At 44.6% G+C, this 26,862-nt stretch overlaps 1 protein-coding gene across 5 annotated transcripts in view; it reads right to left on the reverse strand.

Annotated features, from left to right (window-relative positions):
• PTPRU (protein tyrosine phosphatase receptor type U) overlaps positions 1-26,862 on the reverse strand; it is a 359,555-nt gene that overhangs the window by 74,012 nt on the left and 258,681 nt on the right. For all 5 annotated transcript variants that reach the window (XM_035119522.2, XM_035119521.2, XM_060275729.1 and 2 more), the window contains 2 exons: positions 24,579-24,717; positions 7,637-7,794 (listed from right to left, as the gene is read on the reverse strand). In XM_035119522.2, the coding sequence (XP_034975413.2) occupies positions 7,637-7,794; positions 24,579-24,717 (297 nt within the window). The remainder of the gene's footprint in view (positions 1-7,636; positions 7,795-24,578; positions 24,718-26,862) is intronic.

Raw genomic sequence — 26,862 nt, forward strand, 5'->3', positions numbered from 1 at the left:
GAGGACTGGAAGATTGTGTGGATTTATAGTATGTAGTGGGAAAGGTTAATTAGAGAACCCATGGAGGGGAGGAGGGAAGTCTAGAGATTCTGAAGAATCTTGTGTAATTTTTATAATTTGCAATTTTGTGTGTGAATGAATTTGTTAAAATAAAAATCATTTAAAGAAAGAGACAGGCCTGAATATACTTCAGCCATTTTGTCTCATTTGTCTAGTGATCGGTTCAAAATGACTTATACAAATGTTTGTGTTTGTAAAATATCATTTTTAAAAAGTGGGTTATTTTTTTTTAAAAAAAATAGAAAATTAATGGAGATGTTCACAAATGCAATTTCTTCTCTGGGATCAAGTACTGATCTCTCTGGTAATGGCAGTAATATGATGCTACTGACGTCAATGAAGTCCACTCATCTTGAGTGGAATTAACTCAACATCTCTCTCTACGAGGTAGACCGGGGCTTTTAAGCCAATTATACAGCAAAGGGACCACCCTAGGGATAAAGTTCTCCCTAGGCTACACATGGACCCTTCCTGGTTCTGTATTCACATTCATTAACCCAAATTAGAATTAGGGAAGGGCAAACTGCCTTCAGCAGTATTCAGAAACAACGCAGGAATTATGAGTAGAATTGGAAAACACTGAAAAAAGGATATTTGTTGAGAGTTCTAAATGTGCAGCTGCTTTCCAGTATGCAAGCATGCTGCCTCTTGAGAAGTATAGCTCAGTAGCAAGATAAGGCACTGTTGTAAACAAGGCAGGGCTTCCCAACTCCAAAATGGTAAGGCTCAGAGTGTTTACACTTACATTGTGCATGCCCTCTTCTTGAAGTACCGTATATGTGACTATTCTATTTATTTAAACTATTTACATACTGCTTAACAAGCATAGTCTTTATGCAGTTTACAAAATATAGAATACAAATAAAAATTGGTAATAATAATAATAATAATAATAATAATAATAATAATAATAATAATTTACTATTTATACCCCGCCCATCTGGCTGGGCTTCCCCAGCCACTCTGGGCGGCTTCCAACAGAAATATCAGAATACACTAATTTCTTAAAGATTAAAAGCTTCCCTAAACAGGGCTGCCTTCAGATGTCCTCTAAAAGTCTCGTAGTTATTTTTCTTTTTGACATCTGGTGGGAGGGTGTTCCACAGGGCGGGTGCCACTACCAAGAAGGCCCTCTGCCTGGTTCCCTGTCACTTGGCTTCACTTGGCTTCTCACAGCGAGGGAACCGCCAGAAGGCCCTCAGCACTGGACCTCAGTGTCCGGGCAGAGCGATGGAGATGGAGACGCTCCTTCAGGTATACTGGACCGAGGCCATTTAGAGCTTTAAAGGTCAGCACCAACACTTTGAATTGTGCTCGGAAATGTACTGGGAGCCAATGCAGGTCTTTCAAGACCGGTGTTATGTGGTCTCGGTGGCTGCTCCCAGTCACCAGTCTAACTGCCACATTCTGGATTAATTGTAGTTTCCGGGTCACCTTCAAAGATAGCCCCACATAGAGTGCATTGCAGTAGTCCAAGTGGGAGGTAACTAGAGCATGCACCACTCTGGTGAGACAGTCTGCAGGCGGCAGGTAGGGTCTCAGCCTGCGTACCAGATGGAGCTGATAGACAGCTGCCCTGGACACAGAATTGACCTGCGCCTCCATGGACAGCTGTGAGTCCAAAATGACTCCCAGGCTGCGCACCTGGTCCTTCAGGGGCACAGTTACCCCATTCAGGACCAGGGAGTCCCCCAAACCTGCCCGCCTCCTGTCCCCCACAAACAGTACATCTGTCTTGTCAGGATTCAACTTCAATCTGTCATAAAACTATGAAATCAGACTTCAATCAAAATGTTGGTGGGAATAATAGAAAAAGGGGTATTTAGTAGACACCAGAAGCTCAGCAGGGAGCTTCCAGTTGTCTGTCCTCAACTGGAAGAAAGTTCCATATAATTGGGCCCATAGTACTAAATGCATAGCTCCTGGTGGATACAAATGTTTGGTCATTAGGCTTTATTTGAACATGAGCCATAGGCCATTTTGAGAGCAGCAGGCGATGTCATCATAAAATATGGTATGCATTGTGTACTTTTGTATTCATAATTCCCCCCAAATAATAAATCCATATTTGGAGCCTGATATATTTAAACTTCAGTGGCATCACTGATTAGAATCCTTGTTTTCTCCATTTCCCCTGGAAATTCACCCTCATTTAAAGTTGGGCAGGGTAGTTAAGCAATGTTCAAGACAGCTAATGTGCACTAAGTAATTCTGGGAATGCATCTTAATGTTGCTAAACTCTCTTGATTCTTGCATACCTCCTGTATCCTGAAGTTCTCTTCATCTCACTTAGTGCCTTGCCTCCCTCCCTCCCTCTCTCTCTCTTTCAGAGTATTATCCTGTATGGTGAGCTCTGCTCAAGTCGCAACTCCCCTGCATGGCAGAGTTCTTGAAGTAGTTGCCCTAACAACATTTCATCATAATAATCCTTTTGGGCTCAATCCTACAGCTCCAGCATCTATTCATCTTCTGGGCAAATGTTACCACGTAGCCTCCCTCCTTGCCCTTTTGTTTGCGGTTTCCAGAAGGCAGCATGTGCATTTGGTAATTAAAAGCCCACAGAGATGTATCGGGCAAGCATGTAAAGGAAATTGTATGAGAGTGATGTGCACAAGGGGGCTCAGATAGCATGCAGAAACCATTACCGCAACAACAGAAGCCGTGGCAAATGTCTTATTCCCCAGGAAAATTAGCCTTTCCAGATCTCTGGGAAATGAGCCATTCAGAGCTTCCCTGGGGTAGGAACACAGGGTTATGCATGTATCTTAGCTTGCACGTGCTTTCCCAGGCAAACAAATAAATAAATCATGGGTTTTAAACAAACCTAGTTAGGAGTAGTTGTTCACTGCTGATTAAAACACCACAAGCTCCATTTTGAGGGGGAGCAAGGCTGGACAGGGTGTTTTTGGGCTGAAATTTACCTGGGAAGGAGCCCCACTGAACTAAACGAGACTTGCTTCTGAGTGGACACATATAATAGAGGTGGAGAAACTCTGGCCCCCCAGAAAGTGCAAGAGTACATCTCCCATCTTCTCTTACTGGTTGGGACTGGCAGTAATTGGAATGGAACAACATCTGGAGGGCCACAGGTCCCCCACCACTGGCATACAGGCCCGTGCTATCCTGGGCACCTTTTCTTGAGTGGCTCCATTTCTCTCCTGCTACTACTGTCACTGCTGATTTTCTTGGCCTCTAGGGCAGTAGTGGGAAAGACACAGCCCTCCTAATGTTGTTGGACTCCAACTCCCATCAGTCCCACCCAAGATGGCCAATGTTCAGGAATGATGGGAGCTGTACTCCAGCAGAAATTGGAGGACACGGCCTCCCCACCCTTGCTCTAGGCCCAGTCTGAATGGCCACCCAGAGTAAAGACTTCTTCAGGCCAAATCATTGCTTGTTCTTTCAAATGGGAACAGATGCCAGTCTTCTACAAAGCCCCCAGGCAGTCTGTGGGCCACCATGTGCCACCGTGTGCCAAATCTTCATTGCTGCCTTAAAGTCACATCACCAGAGTTAGGATGGTGCAGGTGATCCCCTTGCCAAACCTAGGGGGAATGGCTTCAACTGGTCAGCGAAACCAGGTGAGGACAGGCGATGGGTATCGAACCCTTGGCAAGTTTGGGACTTCCTCTGCATGCAAAGACAGGCTCTTGCAGATTGAGCGGATGAGACCAACAGTGGGTCCAACCACCAAGAAGGTGGTTTCTGCACGTGCTGAAGAGGGAAGTGAGGGGCAGGTGGGGTTCGTGAACCTGGGAAGGGAGCCCATCTAGGAGAAGGAAAACTCTGGTCTTAAACCTCTACTCCCTTGTGGGATATCTTCAGGAGGAAAAACGGCTAAGGAGTAAACCCAACAAAAATCCAGAGTGGAGTCCCTAAGATGGTTGGATGGTGCCTTGTACACCTCCTTCCGGCAACTCCAGCAGCCAAGTTGGTGCCAAACATATTGCTCTGCTTTCCCTTGGACCACATCAATGAGGCTGAGAGGGGGATCTTGTCATCTGGGTAGCCTAGGACCTCCATATACATTGCCCAGGCTTGAGCCCAGGGGAGATCGTTTCAGTCCTGCTAATGCAGAGCTTTGACTTCACCCCAGCATTCTTTTGTCACTCAACACAGACAGGTGCTAACAGTCAACCTACTGAGAAAATCCATAAAAACCAACTGTACCAGATTGAATTATTGTGAAAATACTGATTTTTTTGGGGGGGGGGCAAAATTCCATCCTTGTTCAGGGTACCATATTACCAAAGTCGACCCCTGATCAGCAGATGTCAGGAGCTTCTAAGTTTAATGCTTGTGTCAGAGTCAGGGCAGGGCTCTTGTTTTCTGTGGGTACATGTAGAAAGAGGCTGCAGCCCCCTGGCAATTGCTTTGGAAAACTCCCTTTTCCACAGGGCCTCCCAAGAACAAGGTTAAACCTACTGCTAGTCAAGACAGGTGCCATTCCATTGCCTTCAATAGATGTAAAGCAATAGCAGCAAATTTGGGCCGAAAGCTCTTTCAGATGCTCGCAGAAGACAAATTGTTCATACAAACTGGTCTTGTTAAGAGCATTCTAAGAAACTGAAATGGTGCAGTAACTAAAATAAAATAATAGTCCTGCGGAGATGTATAAAACAGGGAAACTCTTGCCCTCTGGGCTTCTATTGTCTGTGAGACAATGGTACAGACCATATTAATCTTGTAGTCTGCAGAGGAAAGATGTGAGCGAGGCAGCATCTTGAAGTTCCAATAGCAGGTGTTATTAGCATATGGCTGAAACTGGGGCACAGAAAGAATTACTTTACAACTAAATCAGCATAGAAATGCATTCACCGGTGTGAAATTATCAGTCTCGGTCTAACGTGGAGGGTTTGCCGCATTAACTCTTGAATGTTCACAACAGCTCAGCCACAATCAGAAATCAAAAAAAAAAAAAAACAGCCCCAGGAAAATGCAAGGATCTCCATTTTAGTTTGTTAGTTGCTACATTTATATACTGGTTTCTGGCCAGATAAACTTTGCTCTTGGGTTTATATATATCTTGTGCCCTGCTCACATATGGAGGACGGTGGTTGGCACAGGGACAAGCAGGCTAGCTCCATGCCCCTTGTGCCATTCCTGTCTGCCACAAGGCAAAGGGCAGCTAAGGTGAGGAGCTCCCTGTGCTCCTGGAGGTTTTTTGCATAATACAGAACCTTGGAAAATCAGGATGCACAAAGTGCAGCATGGGTGTGCCTGCAGGTATGTTGCAGCACTGCCAATAAGAGTCACTGCAAGAAGTAAGACATCCTCTGCACCAAGGACCATATTTGCACTGGCTCCCAAGAATCACGGGGATTGTGACATCATGGCGCTTCCAATCCCAAAGCTGCATCTTTGACTGGGGGGGGGGGGTAGGGTTAGGGGGTGCATTGCATTTAGAGAGCAGGTGCTGTGAGGCTGGAGGAAATAGGGCAAACCTTCTCAGTATGGTTCCTCAATATGCTTGGCCATGTTCAAGATGGGAACCTCAATTCCAGTGCTCTGGATGTCTCTTGCTGGGAGGTGGTTACTAGGTAGCCAGCTGAGGTTATAACTATGGGTTCAGACTAGTAGCAAAATCCATTGATCAGTCTCAGTCTCAATGCAGAGCAGATTTTTGGAGGGAAAGATAATGGAGCCAAAGTGTAGGCTGCGGAACCAGTGGCTTTCTAGATTCTCATGGGTGTCTGGTTGGCCACTGTGAGAACAGAGTACTGAACCAGATGGGCTTTTGGATTGATTCAGAAAGGCTTTTCTTATACCTTTATGTTATTTGATACAGCCAGACTACAGCTCCCATCATCCTGATAGGAGTTGGGAAGGCCACAGGTTCACTATCTCTGGTTTAGGCAAATCTACAACCGTATGCAAGCTAACAATGACTCAGAATCCTATTGCAATGGGAACTGAGGGGAACCATAAAGATCTTCTTCTCTGCACCATGCCAAAGCATTTCAAACAAGATTACTCCCTGTGATTTTTAAACATTCAGTCATGGTCAAATCAAACAAATGGAAATCAGGTGGGTCAGAGGCAAACCAGCACCAAGCACATTCCAAGGACAGAGAGCATGTAGCTCTATTTTTAGCAAAGATGTACCCATTGAAAGTTGCATCAGAAAAAGAATAAAACTGCAGCAGTGGCTGTTCTTAATCCCATTAGGCCAATCCATTTGACCCCAAGACTGTAAAGCAAGACGTTGGGATACAGTTGTCTGGATAGAGCACTTTGAAACCAGTACTTCTGTGGATTCATTTTGAGAACTAAACACTGCCATTCAAGCCCAGTTTGAAACATACAATCCACACCACAAATGCTTTAACATACCATGCCTTCAAACAACAAACACTCATTTTCTTAGTGTTTATGCTTTGGCAGAAAATAACTATAGGGGAAGTAAATGTCCATTCTATAAGCATTTTTGTTTTCTTCCTTCTAGCCCCACAGCATTTTGGGAATATAATTCTGGAACTTCCACTGGTTCCAGACAGAAACCAAAAGCCAGAGGTGGCTAGGAGGGCTTGCCTGGAGTCTCAAAGCACTTACAGCCAGCCTTGGAGTACTTGACTGTGAAGGTTTAATCATGATTCCGTGGGGCATACTGTGTTTAGGATGATGTATCCTGTGGCAAAGTCCAGAGCATGAAGCCACAGAGCTCCAGGGTGATAGAATCTGCTATAACAAAATGAAACTCACTCAGTGCCTTCAGGCACACCTCAAAACCATAATTTGGAGGACTGTGAATGAGCCAGGGGCTTTAACACTTCCTTCTATTCTGGGAATATCCCAGAGGGGGGCAAGTACCCACATACTCATGTGGCTATAGCCCCTGTGTTGCAGATACTCTCTCTCCCATCATCTCTCTTATTTTAAATAAGCTCAGAATGGGTTTGCTACAGCCTTAAATAGGTCGGAGGGAGCCTGAATAAGAAGAATCCTTCTAGATGAGACAAAGCTCCTCCTCTTCCTCCTACTCAACATCAGATTAATTACCTGCCCTTTACCTAAAAAAATTTTTTTTAAAGGACACAGGCCAGGTTACAACATAGAAAACAGTTTGAAACAACCACACAAACATGCACATGTGTAACTGCCCAGTGATCTTTGGATGAAGAGTGGTACAACCCATAATTTCCAACCAGATACACCTGGCTGGGCAACAATATGACAGTCCTTCAGTCGCACTGCACATATCAGTTATGGGATGCATGCAACATGACACTCTCTCTTCCTCTTCAGAGTTCGTTGAACAGTAGTCGACTTTCCAAAATGGCGGGAAGTCCCTTGCAGGGATTTTGCCAAGGGGAATCAAGTTCCCCTTTCTCCCCCACCCTGTACGATGTGGCTGCCCCTGTGTGGCTTCATAGTCCAACATCCCACAGAAGCCAAACAAGATACCTCTCTACTGCATTTGTGAACGCTTGCAGCAACCTGTTTCTATGGGCAGAAACCTTGGCTGTAATCTAAGCAAAACCCATGTTGTTCTTGAGCACCAATGCCATGGTCTATGTGGTTCAGCACAGAGCGTAAAAGCCAACCCACTCCTTGTAGCTGCTTGCTTGGAACTTACCTCTGTTACTGTAGTTGTGTGTGTCCATGAAGGACAGGCCCAGCCTCTCATCTTCCTGCAGGGTGCTTTGGTCTGTAAAGCTTCGATCAATTGCATTCATCATGTGTGTCTTCTCATTGCGGTAGTTGATTGTCGCTTTGGCCATGTTGACTGGTTTCCTGGCACAAAATCACAAAGGAGGAAAGCAGGCACACATCAGACAAAGGGGTCCACTCTGGGGCTTCCCGATAGATACATTTTCCAAACTTCTACAGGTAAGAGGATGAAGAGAGGCTGATGTAAATCTGTTGCATGGGAAATTTTTTATGTTGTCATGGGCAGGCATCACACAGCAATCGATGCATCAAACTCCCTGGTTGCTCAGGTATTGCATCCATGTAATTAGAACTAAGCCCAAATTTCTCCTGATAAAAGTTTTGAGATTTGTCTCTCTCCCACCCACCCCCATCCCACTAGAAAAAGGCCACCTAGCAGAATTGCTGTAAGTATTCTCCACTGTGTGTGTGAGAGAGAGAGAGAGAGAGAACTACCATGTTCACCACAACCCCCCAATGCTAGTTTTGGGGTCTGTAGCAGTGGGCAGAGTGGGGGAGAGCTGTGACATGAGCATGTTGCATGGCATATGCACATTGCATATGCATAATCGCCATGCAATTTTGAGGGGGACCCACCCACCCCCTCCTTTAAAAAATGGGGTGTGTATGTGTGTATTGCTCCCTCCCATTGTGCCCCTGCCTGCAGCCGCACTACTGCCATGATGCAGTGGCAATGGTGCAAGGGATGCAGCAGTGAGGGCAATGGCACTGCGGTGGTGGCACAGGAAAAGCCCCAGTGGGGCTGGCAGCAGTGTCATTGCAGCAGCGGGGGTTGCACCTGCTGCCTGATGCAAATTGTTTCACCTTATTGATGGGCTGCCCATGATTGGGTTGGATTAGAGAGAGACTTCATCTGATCTGGCAAGTCCTAGGGGCTGTATCCAGCATTAGGGTCTAACTTACGTTTGTTAATTTCAGTGGATCTACTCTGAATAGAACTTAGTTGGCTATGACCCTAAGCCCTTCTTTTAAAAAGTTAGAAAGCTAAGTTTTAATTTTCTTATAGATACACACACACACACACACATACATACAAACACACATTCCTCTGCATGTTTTCACACCCCTTAAGTTCCACCACTACAAAATTTCTGGCTCCTGCCCTGCTTCTCATCCTAAGCAGTCAGTAAGTGGGACCACTCAAAGATGTTTCTGTTCCACAGAAAATGAAGCTATTTTGAGATTATTAGATAGGCAGACTTATACTATCCATCCTCCAGCAGATCTATAAGTCATTATTCTCCTTGGTGTAGATCAATTAAAAGTGAAAGTTCCCCCATGGAATATGCTGGCTGAGACCCTACCTGCCCGCAGACTGTCTCGCCAGAGTGGTGCATGCTCTAGTTATCTCTCGCTTGGACTACTGCAATGCGCTCTACGTGGGGCTACCTTTGAAGGTGACCCAGAAACTACAACTAATCCAGAATGTGGCAGCTAGACTGGTGACTGAGACTGGCCACTGAGACCATATAGCACCAGTCCTAAAGGGTCCCAGTGTGTTTCTGAGCACAATTCAAAGTGTTGTTGCTGACCTTTAAAGCCCTAAACGGCCTCAGCACAGTATACCTGAAGGAGCGTCTCCACCCCCATCGTTCAGCCCGGACACTGAGGTCCAGCTCTGAGGGCCTTCTGACAGTTCCCTCACTGCGAGAAGTGAGGTTACAGCGAAACAGGCAGAGGGCCTTCTTGGCCGTGGAACGCCCTCCCACCAGTTGTCAAGGAAATAAACAACTATCTGACTTTTAGAAGACACCTGAAGGCAGCCCTGTTTAGGGAGGATTTAATGTTTGATATTTTATTATGTTTTTATATTCTGCTGGAAGCCACCTAGATTGGATGGGAAAACCTAGCCAGATGGGTGAGGTGTAATAATAAAATTGTTTGTTTGTTTGTTTGTTTGTTTGTTTGTTTGTTGTTGTTGTTGTTGTTGTTGTTGTTGTTGTTGTTGTTGTTGTATACTGACAGTGGCCTTTCTTGGATAGAGAACTTCCAATGAAGTGCCCCCCCTCTGCTCTTAACTGGCATTTTAGCACAACTCCAGTGAACAAGGATGTGGGTCTGAAGTTCCTTCCCCATTCCCCCCCCCCCAGCATCTTTCCCAGGCAGTGCAGGAAAATCAGTGCAATGCCCACTTATACTCCCATGGCCCTTTTAAATACACTTAGCCCACAGACACCTCCTTGCAAAACAAAGCAGAATCTGTGGCGCTGTCTATCCTTGTGATGCTCCACTTACGTCTGTTCAATACTATTGATCAGTACCCCAATGTGATTTTAAGTGTAGGACTTTTAACATCAGGCAAGTTGCTCAGCTCTGTACCAACACAGAGACAATGCCTCATAATTTGCCTTTCATGGCTCCTAACAATAATAGCACTCCCAAGGAAGGCTTTCCCTTCCAGTTCTTCTGACAAAGGCATTTCAGACTGAAGATGCCAGGGTGAAAGTCAAAACACTGTGGTGCATCCTAAGAAAAGGCATCTGGAGATTCATGGCAAGGGTGAGAGAAAATTCCCCAGTCCTTTCCTGTTTTGGCATCCTGGTTCTCTCTCCGCTCTTCATTCTATACTTCATGAATTCTGGTTTAGCCTTGATAATTCCTAAAATTAAATTCTGCAGCTTTCTTTTTGTTTATTTGCATCTTCGCTACCCCTTCCTTGTTACCAGTGTGAAATCCTGAAGAAGAAGAGGAAGAGGAAGAGGAAGAGGAAGAGGAAGAGGAGGAGGAGGAGGAGGAGGAGGAGGAGGAGGAGGAGGAGGAGGAATCATAGTATGCTCGTTTGTGAGAGGAGAAGAAAACTGGCAGAAACTCATGCAGAGGAAAAAGTGTCTTCCGCTGCACTAAAGCTATTTGGATACAAGCAATGCACTTCTGTTCTTTGGTTTCATGATATTCAATTCTAGAATCCTAGAACTGGGGGTGAGCTCAAAGGTCATCAAGATGTAGGAAATAGGAAGCTACAGCATCCCTGATGAGTACCCATCCAGCTTCTGCTTATAAATGGAGAGATAAAAAATTGAAACAGACCTTTCAAGGTGATCTGCTACACTGCTGTGAACAACCTGTGCCACACGATGTTCTTCATAACACTTAACCAAATCCCTTTCCTTATAATCTGATTTTGTGGTACACCATACTGAGCAACTTTAAAAAGCAGTTTAGAAACACTGTAAGCAACTAAATGAGAGGAATGAATCTAGTTCTGTGCACCTTGCTTTTAACTTCTTATTTACAAAGCTTCTAGGCCACAGATTTCAAAAGCTCCTTCCTAAAACTGGGACACATTTCTATACCGGTTAAATCATTGTGTAGAGCAGGAATTCCCAAACAGCTTTGAAATGAAAATGCATTGCTATTAATTTCCATTTATTAAACTTTATGCAATATATTAACCATCTATAGAAATAATAATACAATTTTAAATAACCCATTTCTATTCAGAAGAAGAAAATTGAAATAAAACGTAGTAGTCTTAATTCTTCTAGCACTGCATCATTATGTCCCTGGTATTGGTCTGGTGTGAAAAGCATTTTAACATGGTCTTGAATTAGGAATTAATAAGTAAACAGAAATATGTAAGTGTGTGTGTTTACTTACAAGTGATTTATTCATTTCTGTGTAAGCTAAAAAAGGCTTCACTATCAGAAGGAAATATTCAGCAGTAACAAAGCCCGCTGTTTCTTTGATTCCGTGAAAGGAGAGCAAATCCTTGAAAACTTATCTGGCTTGGAATAAAATCCAAGTTGGAAAAGAATAGCAGGCTTCTCACAACCACCACCATCCGTCCTTGCCTGCCCTCACTGCCAGCACCTGAAAGGACCTTTGCCTTTCTTTTCCCTGGCAAAAAGCAGCACTGGGAAGTAAGTAGAAGCAGAAGTAATAGGGGTGTACAATTTAAAGAGAGAAGGAATGGTGTTCATAATGACTGGGGCTGGTTGGAGTTGGAGAACAACACTACAGTGGTACCTCGGGTTACAAACGCTTCAGGTTACAGACACTTCAGGTTACAGACTCCGCTAACCCAGAAATAGTACCTCGGGTTAAGAATTTTGCTTCAGGATGAGAACAGAAATCGTGCTCCGGCGGTGCGGTGGCAGCAGGAGGCCCCATTAGCTAAAGTGGTGCTTCAGGTTAAGAACAGTTTCAGGTTAAGAACGGACCTCCGGAATGAATTAAGTTCTTAACCAGAGGTACCACTGTATCTAGAGAGACACAGGATCCCCATCCCTGCAGTAATGGCCCAAGTGACCAGGGGAGATATTGTTCCCTCGAGGTCTTATGCACTTGCTATAGATTGGCTTGAAAAATAATTCCTTCTGCTTTTGGAAATAATTTCTGAGGTAGTCCAAGGCAACCTTGTGACAGTTCTCCAATATCTACCTTAGGGGTGGGGAATCTCAGGTGTCCTCCCCCCTGAATCCAGCCCTTTAGGCCCATCTGTCCAACCCTAGGGACTCTCTTCAAACCACACCTCTTCCCTAGCCACACCCCCTCTTCCCAAGCCACACCCCTCATCTACCATGCTTTGCTTCGCTCTCCTTGGGTGTTTTTGTCTGGCTGCAATGTGCCCTTGAACTCTAGACTCTGAGAATGCCTCTTGCTTGCCTGGGTGGAGCATAGAGGGTGTGTAAAAACAACTCTAATGTACGAAAGGAAAATCTATATTAGCTGCTCCATCCAGTTTTGCCTCTGGCCCCAGCTAACCCCAACATGTGACACTGCTCCCCCAAATGAGGTTGCCTATGGGGCTGAAAAATATTACCCACTCCTAATCTCCATGAAACAGGCTTTAGATGAATCCAACATAAGCAGTTGCAGAGGTTTAATTTCCAGATGGGCAAAAACCATTAAATCAAACATGGTGGAAGCTGGGCGAGTTGTATTCTCTTGAGGTGTATATAGCCTCTCTAAAGGGCATTCCAGGTCTTGATCCCCTCCAGCGGCAAACCCCTTCCCCACCTCCCTCTGGAGTCTCTACATTTTATTTCAGCAGCCGTTTCCCCCCACCCCTGGAGCCCCCCCAAATGGTACTTTAACATTTATGTGACAAGGAAAGGGAACCAGTTGGGAGCAGCGAGCAGCGGAGCGAGCGCGAGTGAATGAGAATTACTTACGGGTAATAGGAATAGGAATAGTAGTTCCTCCTGGCAAGCGTGCAAACAAAGAGAAACAGCAGAGATTGCATAAGCAGCTTTTCTCAGCAAATAATGAAGGAGAAGATGGGATATTTGGAGCCTAAAATGACAACAGATCAGAGACTGAGCCATTGTCCATGCAAAGGGAGGGGGGAAGGGAGCCGGAGACAGGGGGGGGGGAAGGAAGGAGGAAGGAAGTGCAGGGAGACAGAGAAAGCAATCAGCTGGAAATGGGAAGCAGTTTTCGGACATGCTTGGTGCTGCCCTAAGGGCAAGCAAGGTCACCTGCCAAAAAGGTTTAGAGAGGGCAAAGACACCAAGTAACTCGCTTCCCCACACCTGCAAACACACATACTTCGCAAACTGCACATCTAATTCCAGGTGTCCTTGAAATTGTATGCTGATAACTGAGGAACAGATAATCTGGATTGCTGCAGATTTAGTGTTTGGGATTGTGATGTAGGGTAGTTCCTTTGCTACAAATTTGTTCTCATCAGGTTTAAAACAGAGCACTTGTTTTGTTGAGCAGCTATGGTGCTACCCATAACAGAGGTATATCACCACCCCATCCCACCATGCCCCACCCTTGATTTTTGAAGACACCACTCTATGTCTCATTCTGAACTTCACAAGGCTTTGTGATTCTAATTCTGCCAAACTTCATGTGCTCCCTGGATGCTAATGCTGCAAAGATAAAAACAAGAGACCTCTTTATTTCTCCGAGGAATGCAGAGGCTAGATCAGGGGTCTCCAACCTTTTGGGACTTGGGGACGGGGCACTTTTGGACCTCTAAGGAACTTTCAAAGGCACTATAAAATAATCATTTCATGTAAGAAAAACTGGGGATGCTCAGAACCCCCTCCTCCCCCAAAGCAGAAACACCTATACCCCAATGAATAAAACACAGACAAAAAAAGCAGGCAATAGCCACCCCCTCAAATAATAAAACAATAAAACTCAACCAACTCCCAACTTAATTTTTTAAAAAGTAATTAAAAATTGGGAGTGCCAAGATGGTTGTGACATTATTGTGGTGGTCATGGGTGCCAGACGGAGAATCCCAGGGCTACCTGAAGCCTTCAATTAAAAACAATGACTTATACTGGATTCTTTGTTGGAGGGTAGCTTTCGATCGGCCACTGCAAACATAGTTTCAATTTGCTTCATTATAGCTTTAATGCTGTTATTAGCTGTCTTGGTGTGTCTGAGGGTCAGATATATTAATGGTATATATATCAGCCTTCAGAGCTAGATCTTTTGGACTGGGGCTGCCTGGGCCTAATGGGATTTGTAGTCCAAAGGATCTGAAATGCACACTGCTGGTGAAGGCCAATACATATCCTAGCCAGCAGACTGAATATTCCACTTCTCACAGCCAATGTGTTTTCTAATATTCTTCCTAACAGTTCCATTCTCCCTGTCACAGCTAAACCTGCAGGGAGGCAACAGGTATTGCTCATCAGTCTGGGAAGAAGCGTCCTTTAGTCCCAGCCAGAAATAGCTCTGCAAAGCCTTCCCTATCATATCTGCTAATAAGCTGGAGGCCTGGCTGTTTCCCAGGCAATTTCTTTGCTTCCATTAGCTTCCCATGGTCAACTTCGCCACATGAGAGGCATAGCAAAGCATTGCACAATTGTCTTCCTGAATCCAGCACAGCCTCCAGCAATGGGGATCCTGGACTTTTTTTATAGAGTTGTGTACAAGGGACAATATGTGGAGCTTGCAACAAAAAAGTTGCAGGGTCCAGGGTGCCTATTTAGTGTTCCAGCCAGCCAGCCAGCCATACCCTCTCACATGATACTCCATTCCATTTTCTCAACTCCCCTCAAAAACACAGCAATCTGTGGCTTGAGGTTTCTCTGAGGAATCCAGTATCTCCCCCATGTTTCTCACGGGGACCTGTTCTCACCACCCAAGTTCACTATTAGAGGGCATAATTTCTGCAGGTGCAGCTTATGGTCACCTCCTTGTGTTACGGAGGACGGAAAAGCTGCACTGAGCTGAAATGTTCCACATTAAAGCCACTGTCTCTTGGCCTCAGTTCCCAGATTGAATTTTAAAGCAATGATGTCCAATATCATTTCACATCTTTATGTTTCAAACGCCCCATTTTAGACTATCTGCAGAAGCACTGAGAACTAGAGGCCAAAACGACTCTTAGCAGAGTGAGGTGCTAAGATCCCATAGTAGTAGAGTGAATTGTACCATTTCAGACTGCAGGTGGAACAATACTGTTTTTTGAATGCTTCCCCGCATATATAAAACCCTGCAAGTAAAAACTTAGCTCAGCAATGAATGAACTTAGCGAGAACTTGCAGGAGCATCCAACAATGTGATCTCAACATGCAGGCTACCTATTTGAAATGCAGACTGAGATCACATTGTCGAATCTATTCCAACACCTTAGGCAGAGTTCACCAGAGCTTTGTCTCTCTCGTTTTCTCACTCCCCCAGTCGTGGTCTTATCTGAATGCAGCGGATAGGTCTGGGAAGCAGGCTTGGCGAAGAAATGTGAAGCAAATGGAAACAGAAGCAACAATTGCCTGTGTTCACTTATTTGTCCCATGTCTGGAACAGAAATCAACCCAGCAAATGCCATAAGTATTCACTGTAGTTGTTGCTTTCAGTCTACAAATAATTGTTCATTTCCCCCTCATTTTGCATTGTGGTTCCTTCGCACCGAAATGAATGGGGTAGAATAATGCAAGGATGGCATAATTTACAAAATGAATTACACTACTTAAGTAACATAATTTTACTACAATGGACAGTGGTGGGAAATGTAGTTTTGGGCAGAAAGTGAATTGTAATGGAATGGAAACAGTTCTGCATGCAACGAAAGCAGGGCCAAATGGAAAATGGTGCCTTCTTTGATCCCAAACAGGAAGCCATGTGCCATCTTGCATTTGCTGCAATGCCCTGCAGTGTCTGTCACACCATCGCTCCTGTGGGAAAGAGAAAGTAGCAAGCATCTTCCCGGACCCAGCCAGTGCTACCAAGCCCACAGTTTGCAGGTAGGAGGGGACCAAATAGGAAGGTCACCAAGGAGCTCCTTGCTGAGGGGCCATCACACCTGGTGCCAACCCTGAAACCAGCCCAACAACATACCAAATACGGAATTGTCAGGTAGGAAAGAGACACCATTTTGGGTATCAGGCCATTCCTTTAGCACAAACAGCATCCATCTGTTGTTTATTTACACTCTGAATCCAAGGAGCGGCTGTCCATGGTTTTGCAAGGAACTTCAACTGAAATGATTTAATCAACTGCGACATTTAAAATGGGATCAGCCAAACACCTTGATTCAAGCGAAGAGATGGATGTCTGAATGGATTCTTAACCTGTTGAGGAAAGGCCGTAACAGACAAAGTAACACTGGCGGCAGATCTGCTCTGTGCAGAGACTAAGGAATGTGAATAAGGGCTCTATAGGAGTGTCTTTAATCTTTTGAGGAAATCTTCGCAATCTAAGAATCTCCCAGGAGTCTTTTTAAAGGCTTGATTCCCTCCCACCTACCACCTGCATTTTAATCCTTTATGAAGCTGATAATTGAAGAAATAAACCATTTCTGATTTCTCCAGAACACACAGTCAGGGGTCTCCTCTTCACAAGACACAAGACTTTGTATTCTTATTCCTCTCCAGCAACCCATGTGGCCATAGCTCAGTGGTAGAGTATCTGCTTTGCATACAGAAGGTCCCAAGTTCAATTCCCACTATCTCCAAGTAGGGTTGTGAATGTCCCCTATCTGAAACCTGATGCCGGTGTAGACCATGAGTACCCAAAGTGGTAGGCTCCATAAGTTGTTGGGCTTCAACTCCCATTATCCCTGAGCATTGGCCATGCTGGCAGGGACGATGGGAACTTTAGTCTAACAACATTTAGAGGTCAACCAGTTGACTATCCTGCCTAGGCTGAGCTAGATGGACAAATGTTCCAACTCAAATAACTCAAGGTTAACAAGGTTGCTAACAACTCTGGTTTCCAAACTTAAATCAACTATTAAAAACAGCACAGATAACATAATGAACCGGTAACTAGCTTCTTAAATTATGCAGCAAGATAGGGTCATTTGCTAGGAAGTGAAGGCAGCAGTGAAGACAGCTTGCCCCATATCTGTAATGTAACAAAATGTAACAAAATGCAATGTAACAAAAAATAAATATAAAGGGGAGCCCTGTAATGCATGGTTTATAACACTGCCATCTGTTCTGACTGCCTGAATCTGTGAGCTTTATACTACTCACTGGGTTTCACTGAAAAGCTGAGGTAGGAATCCCCTGGATCCACAGATATTAATAAGAAACCTGCCACTCTTTTATTATATATCCACATATGTCTTTTCAATTGCTGTTGGGTGTTTTTTTTTGGGGGGGGGTGTTGCACGCAGAATGAAAGATCAAGAGTGATGTGTTGCACCCGAATTAGGACTGGCATGGGGAAGGTCAGCACTTGTCAGGCTTCAGGGACTCAGCTTCCTCCCCCCCCCCTTTGGCCATAGATAAGCAGAACAAAGAGGAAGGAGTATCTTATTGATTGGAATTTTTAATGATCACAGCGAGAGAACAAAGATTCCATTCCTAGGAATGAAGGTGCTCCCAATTAAGGGTACCCCCTACTTCCTCCTTACTCATCCACGTCACTACCACGTCTTGCAACCTGATCTCTCAACCACTGTGCTCTTCTTAACCTTGGGGTGAGCAGATGGACACTTTCCAGCGACAGTGAGTCTGTTAACTCTCTCTCTCCCAGTTTTCCTCCTCCTAGCTGTTCCCCACTCAGTACTTCCCAGCTTCTGCCTTCTGAACTATGTCCCTCTGCAAACCACTGTTCCAAATCTATAATGTTTTCCTGCTCCCGGGAAGATTCAGGTTCCTGATCAGGAGCAGGGGGAAGGGGAAGGGGAGAGGGAGGCTCCCACCATTCCTCCTCAGTGCAGCTCTCCTCAGCACGGTCCCTGACAGCACTGCCCTCTGTTAGGTCCCCTCCTCCATTGGTGGGCCATGGCCATGGGTTTACCCAACAATGGCAGCATTGGCTGACTCTTTTCATTTCCAACCATCATCCATAATGTTTGATGAGTGCTGTTCCTGGGCACTGTGGGAAATTTAAGTGGCTGCCCATCTCTGCTGCCATTAGATAGGCCTATGACTGGGCAGGTACCAGCACCAGTAAACTCTGCCAAGTAATTGTGGTCCCAGAAGCTGCCTAAAGGCACTGAGCACTGATACCTAGCTTGTCCCTAATTGTATTGTATTTGATCTGTGTCTTTCAACCTTGGTTCCTCAGGTGTTGCTGGACTACAACTCCCATCATCCTCAGCCAGCTTAGCCAAAGGTGAGGGATGATGGGAGCTGTAGACCAAGAGCATTTGGGAAACCAAATTTGGAGAACACTGTATTCAGCTGTGTACACACTACCATTTACTCTGGCTCCAGTGCACACCCACTGCCGTTGTTTGAATCCATGTGCACAGGAGATTAGCTACAATCCATATCCTGCAGTTCGTTTGCTTTTTTAGAAAGGCTGCCATTTAATAAGTTTTTTCCCCAAGCCAGCATCTACCTGAATTGAAAACGTAAGGCACATTCACTTCGCCATTAAGCTGAAGCCATTACATTTGAGACAGCCATTGTGTATACGCACAGGCAACAACTTTATGAATAGTAGTTGTGTGGGGAGTTACAGGTGCAGGGAGACCCAAGACACGATGCACATTGGATGAAGACTCACTCTCTGGCGTGTACTGCAATGTGCAAAGGCAACTTGAATAGCAGCAGCAGGGAAACTGCTTTAAGCCGCTAATTTGTGCATAGCTTTATATAACTAATATTAAAAAGAAATCCTAAAATGAACTGAAGCTCTCCTCGGTTGATATGAGGGCCCCTCAATTGATATGAGGACCCCTATGGAGCTGGCATTTCATGTCTGCCAAGGCGCCGCATGAGCTGGCACGGCACAGAGCCCAGGTGAAAGAAGACAGACCTCCCTCCTCTTCCCCCTCCCTGTCGCACAAGGTTAAACAAATCCACTTCAGACACTGAATTCTTTAAGCTCAACGCTGCTTGGCATGCCATCCTTTGCAGAGCCATTTATGTTACAGTCAAATAGCGGCACGGTTCTGGAATCTGAAAGATGCGCGCAAAAAAAGTTGGCAGAACATCCCAGCACATTAACAGTACTTGATTGTGTTCTTTGCCAGGATAAATTAAACGACACCCAGGTTTGTGCCCTTCTGTAAGACTATAATCTGACTGCAGCATTAGTCAGAAGCCACCTTCAACACCAACTATCAACACTTAACTCTGTCCCCCCCCCCATTTTTCTCAAGTCATTCCTATGCCAAAGATCTAGGCTACATTCACACCATACATTTAAAGCACTAGAATACCACTTAAAACAATCATGGCTTCTCCCAAAGCACCCTGGGAAGGGTAGTTTGTTAAGGATGCTGGGAGTTGTTAGGAGACCCCATTCCCCTCCCAGAGCTACAAATTCTGAAGTGGTTGAACAATCAATCCCTCTTCACAGGAAACTTTGGAAATGGTAGCTCTGTGCGGGGAATATGGGCCTCAGCACACTAGAGTCCCCAGAATTCTTGGGTGGAAGCCATGACTTTAAATGTATGGTGTCAACAGAGCTTACATTATTATTTGTGTTCACCAGGGTGGTCACACACAATCCCATTTTCAATACTGTTTGTGCCTGTGAAGGTTTTGGGGCAGTCACACTGCTCCATTGCCAGTCAGTGCACATGCTGTTATATCTTATACTACAAATGTCCTGGTTTATTTATTTTGTGGATGTTGCTGTTGGACAGCATTAATGTGGTATCACTGGGGAAGCATCACAGAAAAAAAACCCCACCTAAATGCGGTGATTAAAAAAGAACTGTAAGATGTGCATAATATTTTAACCTGAGTATTGTCATTTGTCCAGTTTTAACTTTAATTTATTTGACTTAATTTTGGGATGCATTTTAATTGACCGATTGCTTGTTTTTATGCATATTGTATTATTTATACGATGTTAGCTGCTCTGAGCCCAGCTCTGGCCAGGGAGGGTGGGGTACAAATAAAAAATGACTATTATTATTAAATTTGGAAAATGCATATTTTTTAAAAAAAAACTAAAGCAGAATAGAGCCAACACTATTCCACTATTGCAGTGTTTCTCAACCAGTGTGCCTCCAGATGTTTTGGGACTACAACTCCCATCATTCCTGACCACTGGTCTTGCTAGCTAGGGATGATGGGAGTTGTAGTCCCAAAACATCTGGAGGCACACTGGTTGAGAAACACTGCACTATTGCACTAATAATGGACTTTTATAGCATCAATAACATGTTGCAAAATATACCTGCAATTAAACACCAGTCTGGAAGGGGAAAGTATAACATAAAGAAACAGCTATGGGTTAATTCAAGCCACATGTATGTTTATACAGAAGGATGAGGGTTGTGAGAATATCACAAATCCTGCCTTTCTTTAGCTCAGGACTCCAATCCAGATTCCCATTCCCCCCCACCCCCCACTTTTTCTTTCTCTCCCTGGAAGACGCCCAATTTTGTTTTGAAGGCAGAAAGTTTCACAGTGGCCCCCAATTCGATCCTCTTCTGAGCCACGGACTGTCAGGCAGTGAGCAGCATGCAGTGCAAAGGCAGAAGATGCGTGAGGTGGATACCATGCAGCCAATCCACCAGAGACTCATGAGCGTGTGACTCCGTCCAACCTCTGCGATTCCTGCTGGCCTGACCTGTTGCGCCTTGCTGACTCTTGACATTCCCCGGTGGGCTGCTTTGGGGAAAACCAACTCCTTTGTCGGGGACTTAATGTTCCTGAAAGGGCAGAGGGATCGTGCCTATCCAGGCAGAATGGGAACTCATGAAATATAGACGGAACACAAAGCAGGCATTGCTGACCTGCTTCCTTGCCCCCTGCCAGCCTTAGCTTTGAAGCTCAGAGGACTCTGCGGAATCTGTGCTGAGGAGCTGTCCAGCCCATTAGCAACCTGGGTTGTAGCAATGACAGCAGCATGGTGTTGCCACTGGAAGCCATGCTGAGGACTGCTCTGCTGGGTCCATGCAAAAAAAGCTCACACGGGTCTCTCTGTCTGCTGCACACAGTTCTAAACTTCTGGGTAAAGTGATTGATTGACTGGCATTTGTAGCCCAGCCTCCGCCACGAGATCCCACACTGTGGCCTAGTCACCCTATGCTAAACAAAGAGCCAATCACCCTGCCCAGTTCAGGAGTAGAGCCAAGAGATTTTAAAAAGAGTTTTATAAACCCATTTGGGGTGCAAGAACACTGTGCGGGATCTGACCCTTATGCTTCACAGCTGTTAAGCAGGAGGATCTGGTCTTGCATGGCGCTGCTCCTTTGAGAACAGCTTCCCGGATATATAATGAATTAAAGAAAATGTTTAGAAATACATTTGTTAAAAAACCAGAAGCTTTCCTGTTAGATATAATAGGTGAAGAGATACCAAAAGAGGATAAAAAGACTTTTTATGTATGCAATGACGGCAGCGAGAATGCTATTAGCCCATAGATGGAAGGAAGGAGAAGTAACAATAAAAGAAGAATGGCAGGCAAAACTGATGGAGTATGCAGAGATGGTGAAACTGATGGGGAAGATCCAAAACCAGGAAAATCAAGTATTTTAAAAAAGACTGGCGTAAACTTTTAATTTATTTAAAGGACCACTGTAAACAATTAAAGTGATTGGCAGGGATGTAATGACACTTGTAATGTGGAAATAACTATAATAATTATGGATATATGACAGAGGGATTACTGCAGATGGTGACAGCAGTCACGAAATTAAAAGACGCCTGCTTCTTGGGAGAAAAGCAATGACAAACCTAGACAGCATCTTAAAAAGCAGAGACATCACCTTGCCTACAAAGGTCCGTATAGTTAAAGCTATGGTTTTCCCAGTAGTGATGTATGGAAGTGAGAGCTGGACCATAAAGAAGGCTGATCGCCGAAGAATTGATGCTTTTGAATTATGGTGCTGGAGGAGACTCTTGAGAGTCCCATGGACTGCAAGAAGATGAAACCTATCCATTCTTAAGGAAATCAGTCTTGAGTGCTCACTGGAAGGACAGATCGTGAAGCTGAGGCTCCAATACATTGGCCACCTCATGAGAAGAGAAGACTCCCTGGAAAAGACCCTGATTTGGGGAAAGATTGAGGGCACTAGGAGAAGGGGACGACAGAGGATGAGATGGTTGGACAGTGTTCTCGAAGCTACGAACATGAGTTTGACCAAACTGCGGGAGGCAGTGCAAGACAGGAGTGCCTGGCGTGCTATGGTCCATGGGGTCACGAAGAGTCAGACACGACTAAACGACTAAACAACAACAACAACAGAGGGATAACAGTAAAAGATGCAGTAAATTCAATCTTGAATATGGAACCCATGGAGGGAAGGAAGGAGGTCTGAAGGTTCAAAAGAACCTTGTTTTTTTTAATGTTTGAGATGGTTAAGTTAAAATGTATAAAAATGTGAAAAAACAATAAAAAAATTTTTAGAGAGGGAGAGAGAGAGAGAGAGAGAGAGAGAGAGAGAGAATAGCTTCCCTGCGTGCAAGGGAAGCCACTCAGGAAGGAACACAATCATGCAGGATCAGATCCTTCAGGGACCAGGAAGGAACAGGAAAGAGCTGAGGCATGGCTGTGAGAAGAATGGAAAGCCAGGTGGTAAAGCTACCCCCACCTTCTCCCGCAAAGATGTAGCCACCCAACAGATCTCTTTTTCACAGTTTCTCAGCAACTCCCTTGCACCAGCCTCTCCTCACTGCCCAAAGTCCCACCCCTTGACACCCTCAGATAGCTCTGGGCTCCCCTCCCAACCTGTAGTGATCTGGGGCTGCCTGAACCCAGCTTGAACAAGACCTAGAATCCTCTGAATAGGCAAGTTGGGATTCAGACCTTGGCCTTGTAACGTAATATGCCATGAACCACTCTGGACCAGGTTACCTGAAAGGTTACCTGTCCCTCTACACACCTCTAAGATCGCATATGGGGAGATTCTATTTGTGTTCTTCTTTCCTGTTTATCCCCCCCCACACACACAAAATAAAATATGAATAACAAAGAAAAATATAATGATAACAATGAAGGTGAAAAATATCAGGTGTGTGACAAGGGGAAATTTCACTTGCACCTCTGCACCCTACAGTGAGGCTGTAAGGCTGGTGAGCCTTGGCACGCCCGTGCTGTGGAATACCCTCCCCTCTGCCATACAGTAACCATCAGTTGCTTCAGTCCTCGTCTTTTTGCCCAGGTTTTCCCTGACCCATCAGACTGGATCCTGCTTTATGTTTTTGAATCCTCCGGTTTTCTGTTTTATTCACTTTTAGATGCTTTTATGTTCCATACTGCTGCTTTACTGTGTTTAGCTTGTGTTTTTGTTTCAGCTCACTCGTAACAGTATTTCTATACTGCCATATCATATACCAGGCAATGTACAACTTTAAATAAAATAGATCCGTTTTAGACAGTACACTGCTGAGACATTTTTGAAATATAAGGCAGTTTGAAATCCTTTTAATATAAATAGTTGCCTATTATTATTATTATTATTATTATTATTATTATTATTATTATACATTAATGCCCAGCTTCTAGCCACTAGATGTTAAAGGTTTGTCTTTTGGTTATTGCATGCAGTCCATGCTGATAAATTCATCCTTAATCGCTGCTGAAACCAGTTTTGAAACATAGAATTGGAAGGGACCACAAGTCATCATGTCCCCTGTAATGCAGAAATCTTTTGCCCAATGTGGGGCACGAACCCACCACCCTGAGATCTAGAGTCTCATGCTCTACTGACTGAGTCCTGCCTAGCAAAATGAACATAGGACCCATGACACCCTAAAAGACTTATGGTGGGTGGGGGACCTCTTTTTTTCTGTCCAGGGCTGCATTCCCTTAGCGCAATTCTGATGGGTGCAGAATGCTGGCATTGGGTGGGCTGTTGGGAAAAGATAAATTGCCCTTTTGATCGCTTGGAGGGGGCCTTTGAAATCAGGTTGAGGTGTGACTGTCCACACCTGCTACAGTGGTACCTCGACTTACGAACGACCCGACAACCGAATTTTTCGACTTACAAATGGCGCAAATGGCCGCACGCTTACGAATTTCTCGACATCCAAACAGAAACCGTGGCAGTTTTAGATAGGGTTTTTTCGACTTACGAATTTTTAGATGGGGTTGCTTCGACTTACGAATTTTTCCATTTCCAATGCATTCCTATGGGAAATCGTGTTTCCAATGGCGCTTTGCGACTTACGAATTTTTCGACCTACGAAGGTGCCTTTGGAACGAATTAAATTCGTAAGTCGAGGCACCACTGTATTAGCCTTCTTGCATGTCTGTCCTGTCTGATCTGCCATGATCCCTTACTTGGTTTGTGCCTCCTCACCAAAAGATCCCTGGTTATGGGCCTAGAGAGGAAGGAGGAAGATTCTTCTAGGTTAGAACGAAGGCTCACTGGGATAAGGGCCCGAGACTCTGGCTTGCTACTGCTGATGCCCTCCCTGCCTCTCCTTCCTCCAAGACTTTTCTCTTCATCCGCCAGAGCAAGGCTGCTGGGCTCCAAACAAGGTGAAATGAGCTTCGTGTCCAGAGAAGGGAGTCTGTGGGAGGGTCCACAACACAGCCAGCAGTGATGGCGAAGGCAGAAGGGGAAAACATTTCCTTACCCTTTCCGTATGACGACAATGATGGCCCCCAGGAGGATGATCAGCACCACAAGTCCTCCGGCGCAAATGCCCAGGATGAGGCCCATTTCCTCTGAGTGCTGGGACACTTCCAGGGGACGCTTGCTCTCTTTGCAGGCAGCTGCAGGGGATAAAAAGAAAATAGCTCTGGCCTGTTGTAGTGGTATATGTAGAACCATCTCCTTTTTCCTGCATATGAAATATGTGTGGAAGCTCGTTTCGGAGAAAAGTGGAGACACACCCACATGCCCAGTTTACATTTAGATAGATAGATAGATAGATAGATAGATAGATAGATAGATAGATAGATAGATTCAAAATTCTTTTTCAGCATTTTATGCCCTCCCAAGAAAACTCACAAGGCAAAATACAATGAAGTCACAATCTCAAAATACCCAATAAACTCCTGCAATAATTAAAACTCCTGATGGATGGTGGTACTCCTACTGAAATATATTTCAGCATATCAGTTTCCACTGGATCTTTTGTTCTTTTTATTAAGATATATAAAAGGTCATATAAAACCAAGGAATCCAACTCAAGTTTTCTATATTATAACAATCTCCAGGATAATGTACATGAGAGCTTGGGAAAAAAAACCAAAGGCCAAAGAGAATGGATTTTTAAGGAAATTATGAGAGCAACTCAATACTGTCAAAAGAACAGCTTTATTTAAGAAGAAAGAACGGGCCAGGGAAGAGATTGACAGACAGAGTTTGTGAAGAAGGAACGAAAAAAGCTCAGGTCAAGGAATAGGCTGCATATATTTATAGAATTGGAAGATCTCAAATGGAAAGTGGTTGTGTGTATGTTTTAGTGTTTGGAAAGGGCTGCTAAATATTCAGTCCAGTCAGTTATTTAGCATTCTTATATACCCAGGGTAGTATAAATATTTGGTATTACATGGAACAGGGAATTATAAAGGTGTGCAGTTTTAAAATGTCCCTCCAGTCCCAAGACTACAAAAAGCCCAGTACAAAATGCAATATGGAGCCATCAGCTATCCTGCAAAGCAACAACAGAAAACCAAACTCATGGGAAAACAGAGTGAAGCAAAAGAGTATTTAAGGCACCCTTAAAGCTCTGTAATGATCCCCACCGCCAATGAATTCCAGAGGCATAGAGTCATTATAGAAAAGGCCCTCTCCCCCATTCCTGTCATACCTAGTATGTGATGAGAAAAACCTCCTTCCTAAAATTCTGGAGAACTGCTGCCTGTCAAAGTAGACAGTAATGAGCTAGATGGATAAACCATCAGATTTGTGGATTTCCTGGAAACATGTGGGCAGGTGGTGCAGCAAAGAGGATTGGGGGCTTTTGGTTTGATCCAGCAGGTTTCCATGTACCATGAAGGCCAAGGTACTTGAAACACTTTGACAATTCACCGACTGATAGTTCTGGTACATATAGGGCAGAACTGAAGATACATAGGGAACTGCCTTATACTGAATCAGACCACTGGTCCATCTAGATTAGTAATGTCAACACTGACTGACAGCATCACTCTAGGGTTTCAGGCAGGAGCTTTTCTCATGCCCTCGAAGCTTGTTAACTCTCCTTCATTTGAAGTTTTAAAGCAGAGGCTAGATGGCCATCTGTCAGGGATGCTTTAATTGAGTTTCCTGCATTCCAGGGGGGTTGGACTAGACCAGGCATAGGCAACCTTGGCTCTCCAGATGTTTTGGAACTACAACTCCCATGATCCCTGACCACTGGCCCTGTTAGCTAGGGATCATGGGAGCTGTAGTTCCAAAACAACTGGAGAGCCAAGGTTGCCTATGCCTGGACTAGACGGTCCTTTGGATGCCTTCCAACTCTATGATTCTGTGATTCTATGATTTTATTATTCTTCAACCCCCCCCCCAATATTGCTCACTATTTCAAATGTCTTAAATGTTTTGATATGTCCTTAAACTGTTTTGAAATGTTTTAGTTGGTTTTAAAATGGTTTTTAAAGCTGTAAATATGATGTCTTTGGTTTTGGCTGTTGGTCATCCTGCGCCCCTTTGGGCAGGAGAGAAAATTGGTGAATAAAACAAGCAAGTAAGGGTTGCCCTAATAAGAATCTGTAAATGCATTGATAAGCAATGATCTCCTTGAGACCACCTGAAAGCTGCTTTATAACAAAGAGGCTGACATCACGGCTCAATAGTCGGGAACAGATCCTTGGCACCTTGAGCTGCCCTTGTGGAGAGCTGAGAGTCCCATCTGTCTTTGTGGCCTCTACAATTAAAAGCGAGAACTATCCCGCCCCCTTGGGCACATG

Source organism: Zootoca vivipara, chromosome 6 (genome assembly GCF_963506605.1).
Source record: "Zootoca vivipara chromosome 6, rZooViv1.1, whole genome shotgun sequence".
NCBI classification, from domain to species: domain Eukaryota; kingdom Metazoa; phylum Chordata; class Lepidosauria; order Squamata; family Lacertidae; genus Zootoca; species Zootoca vivipara.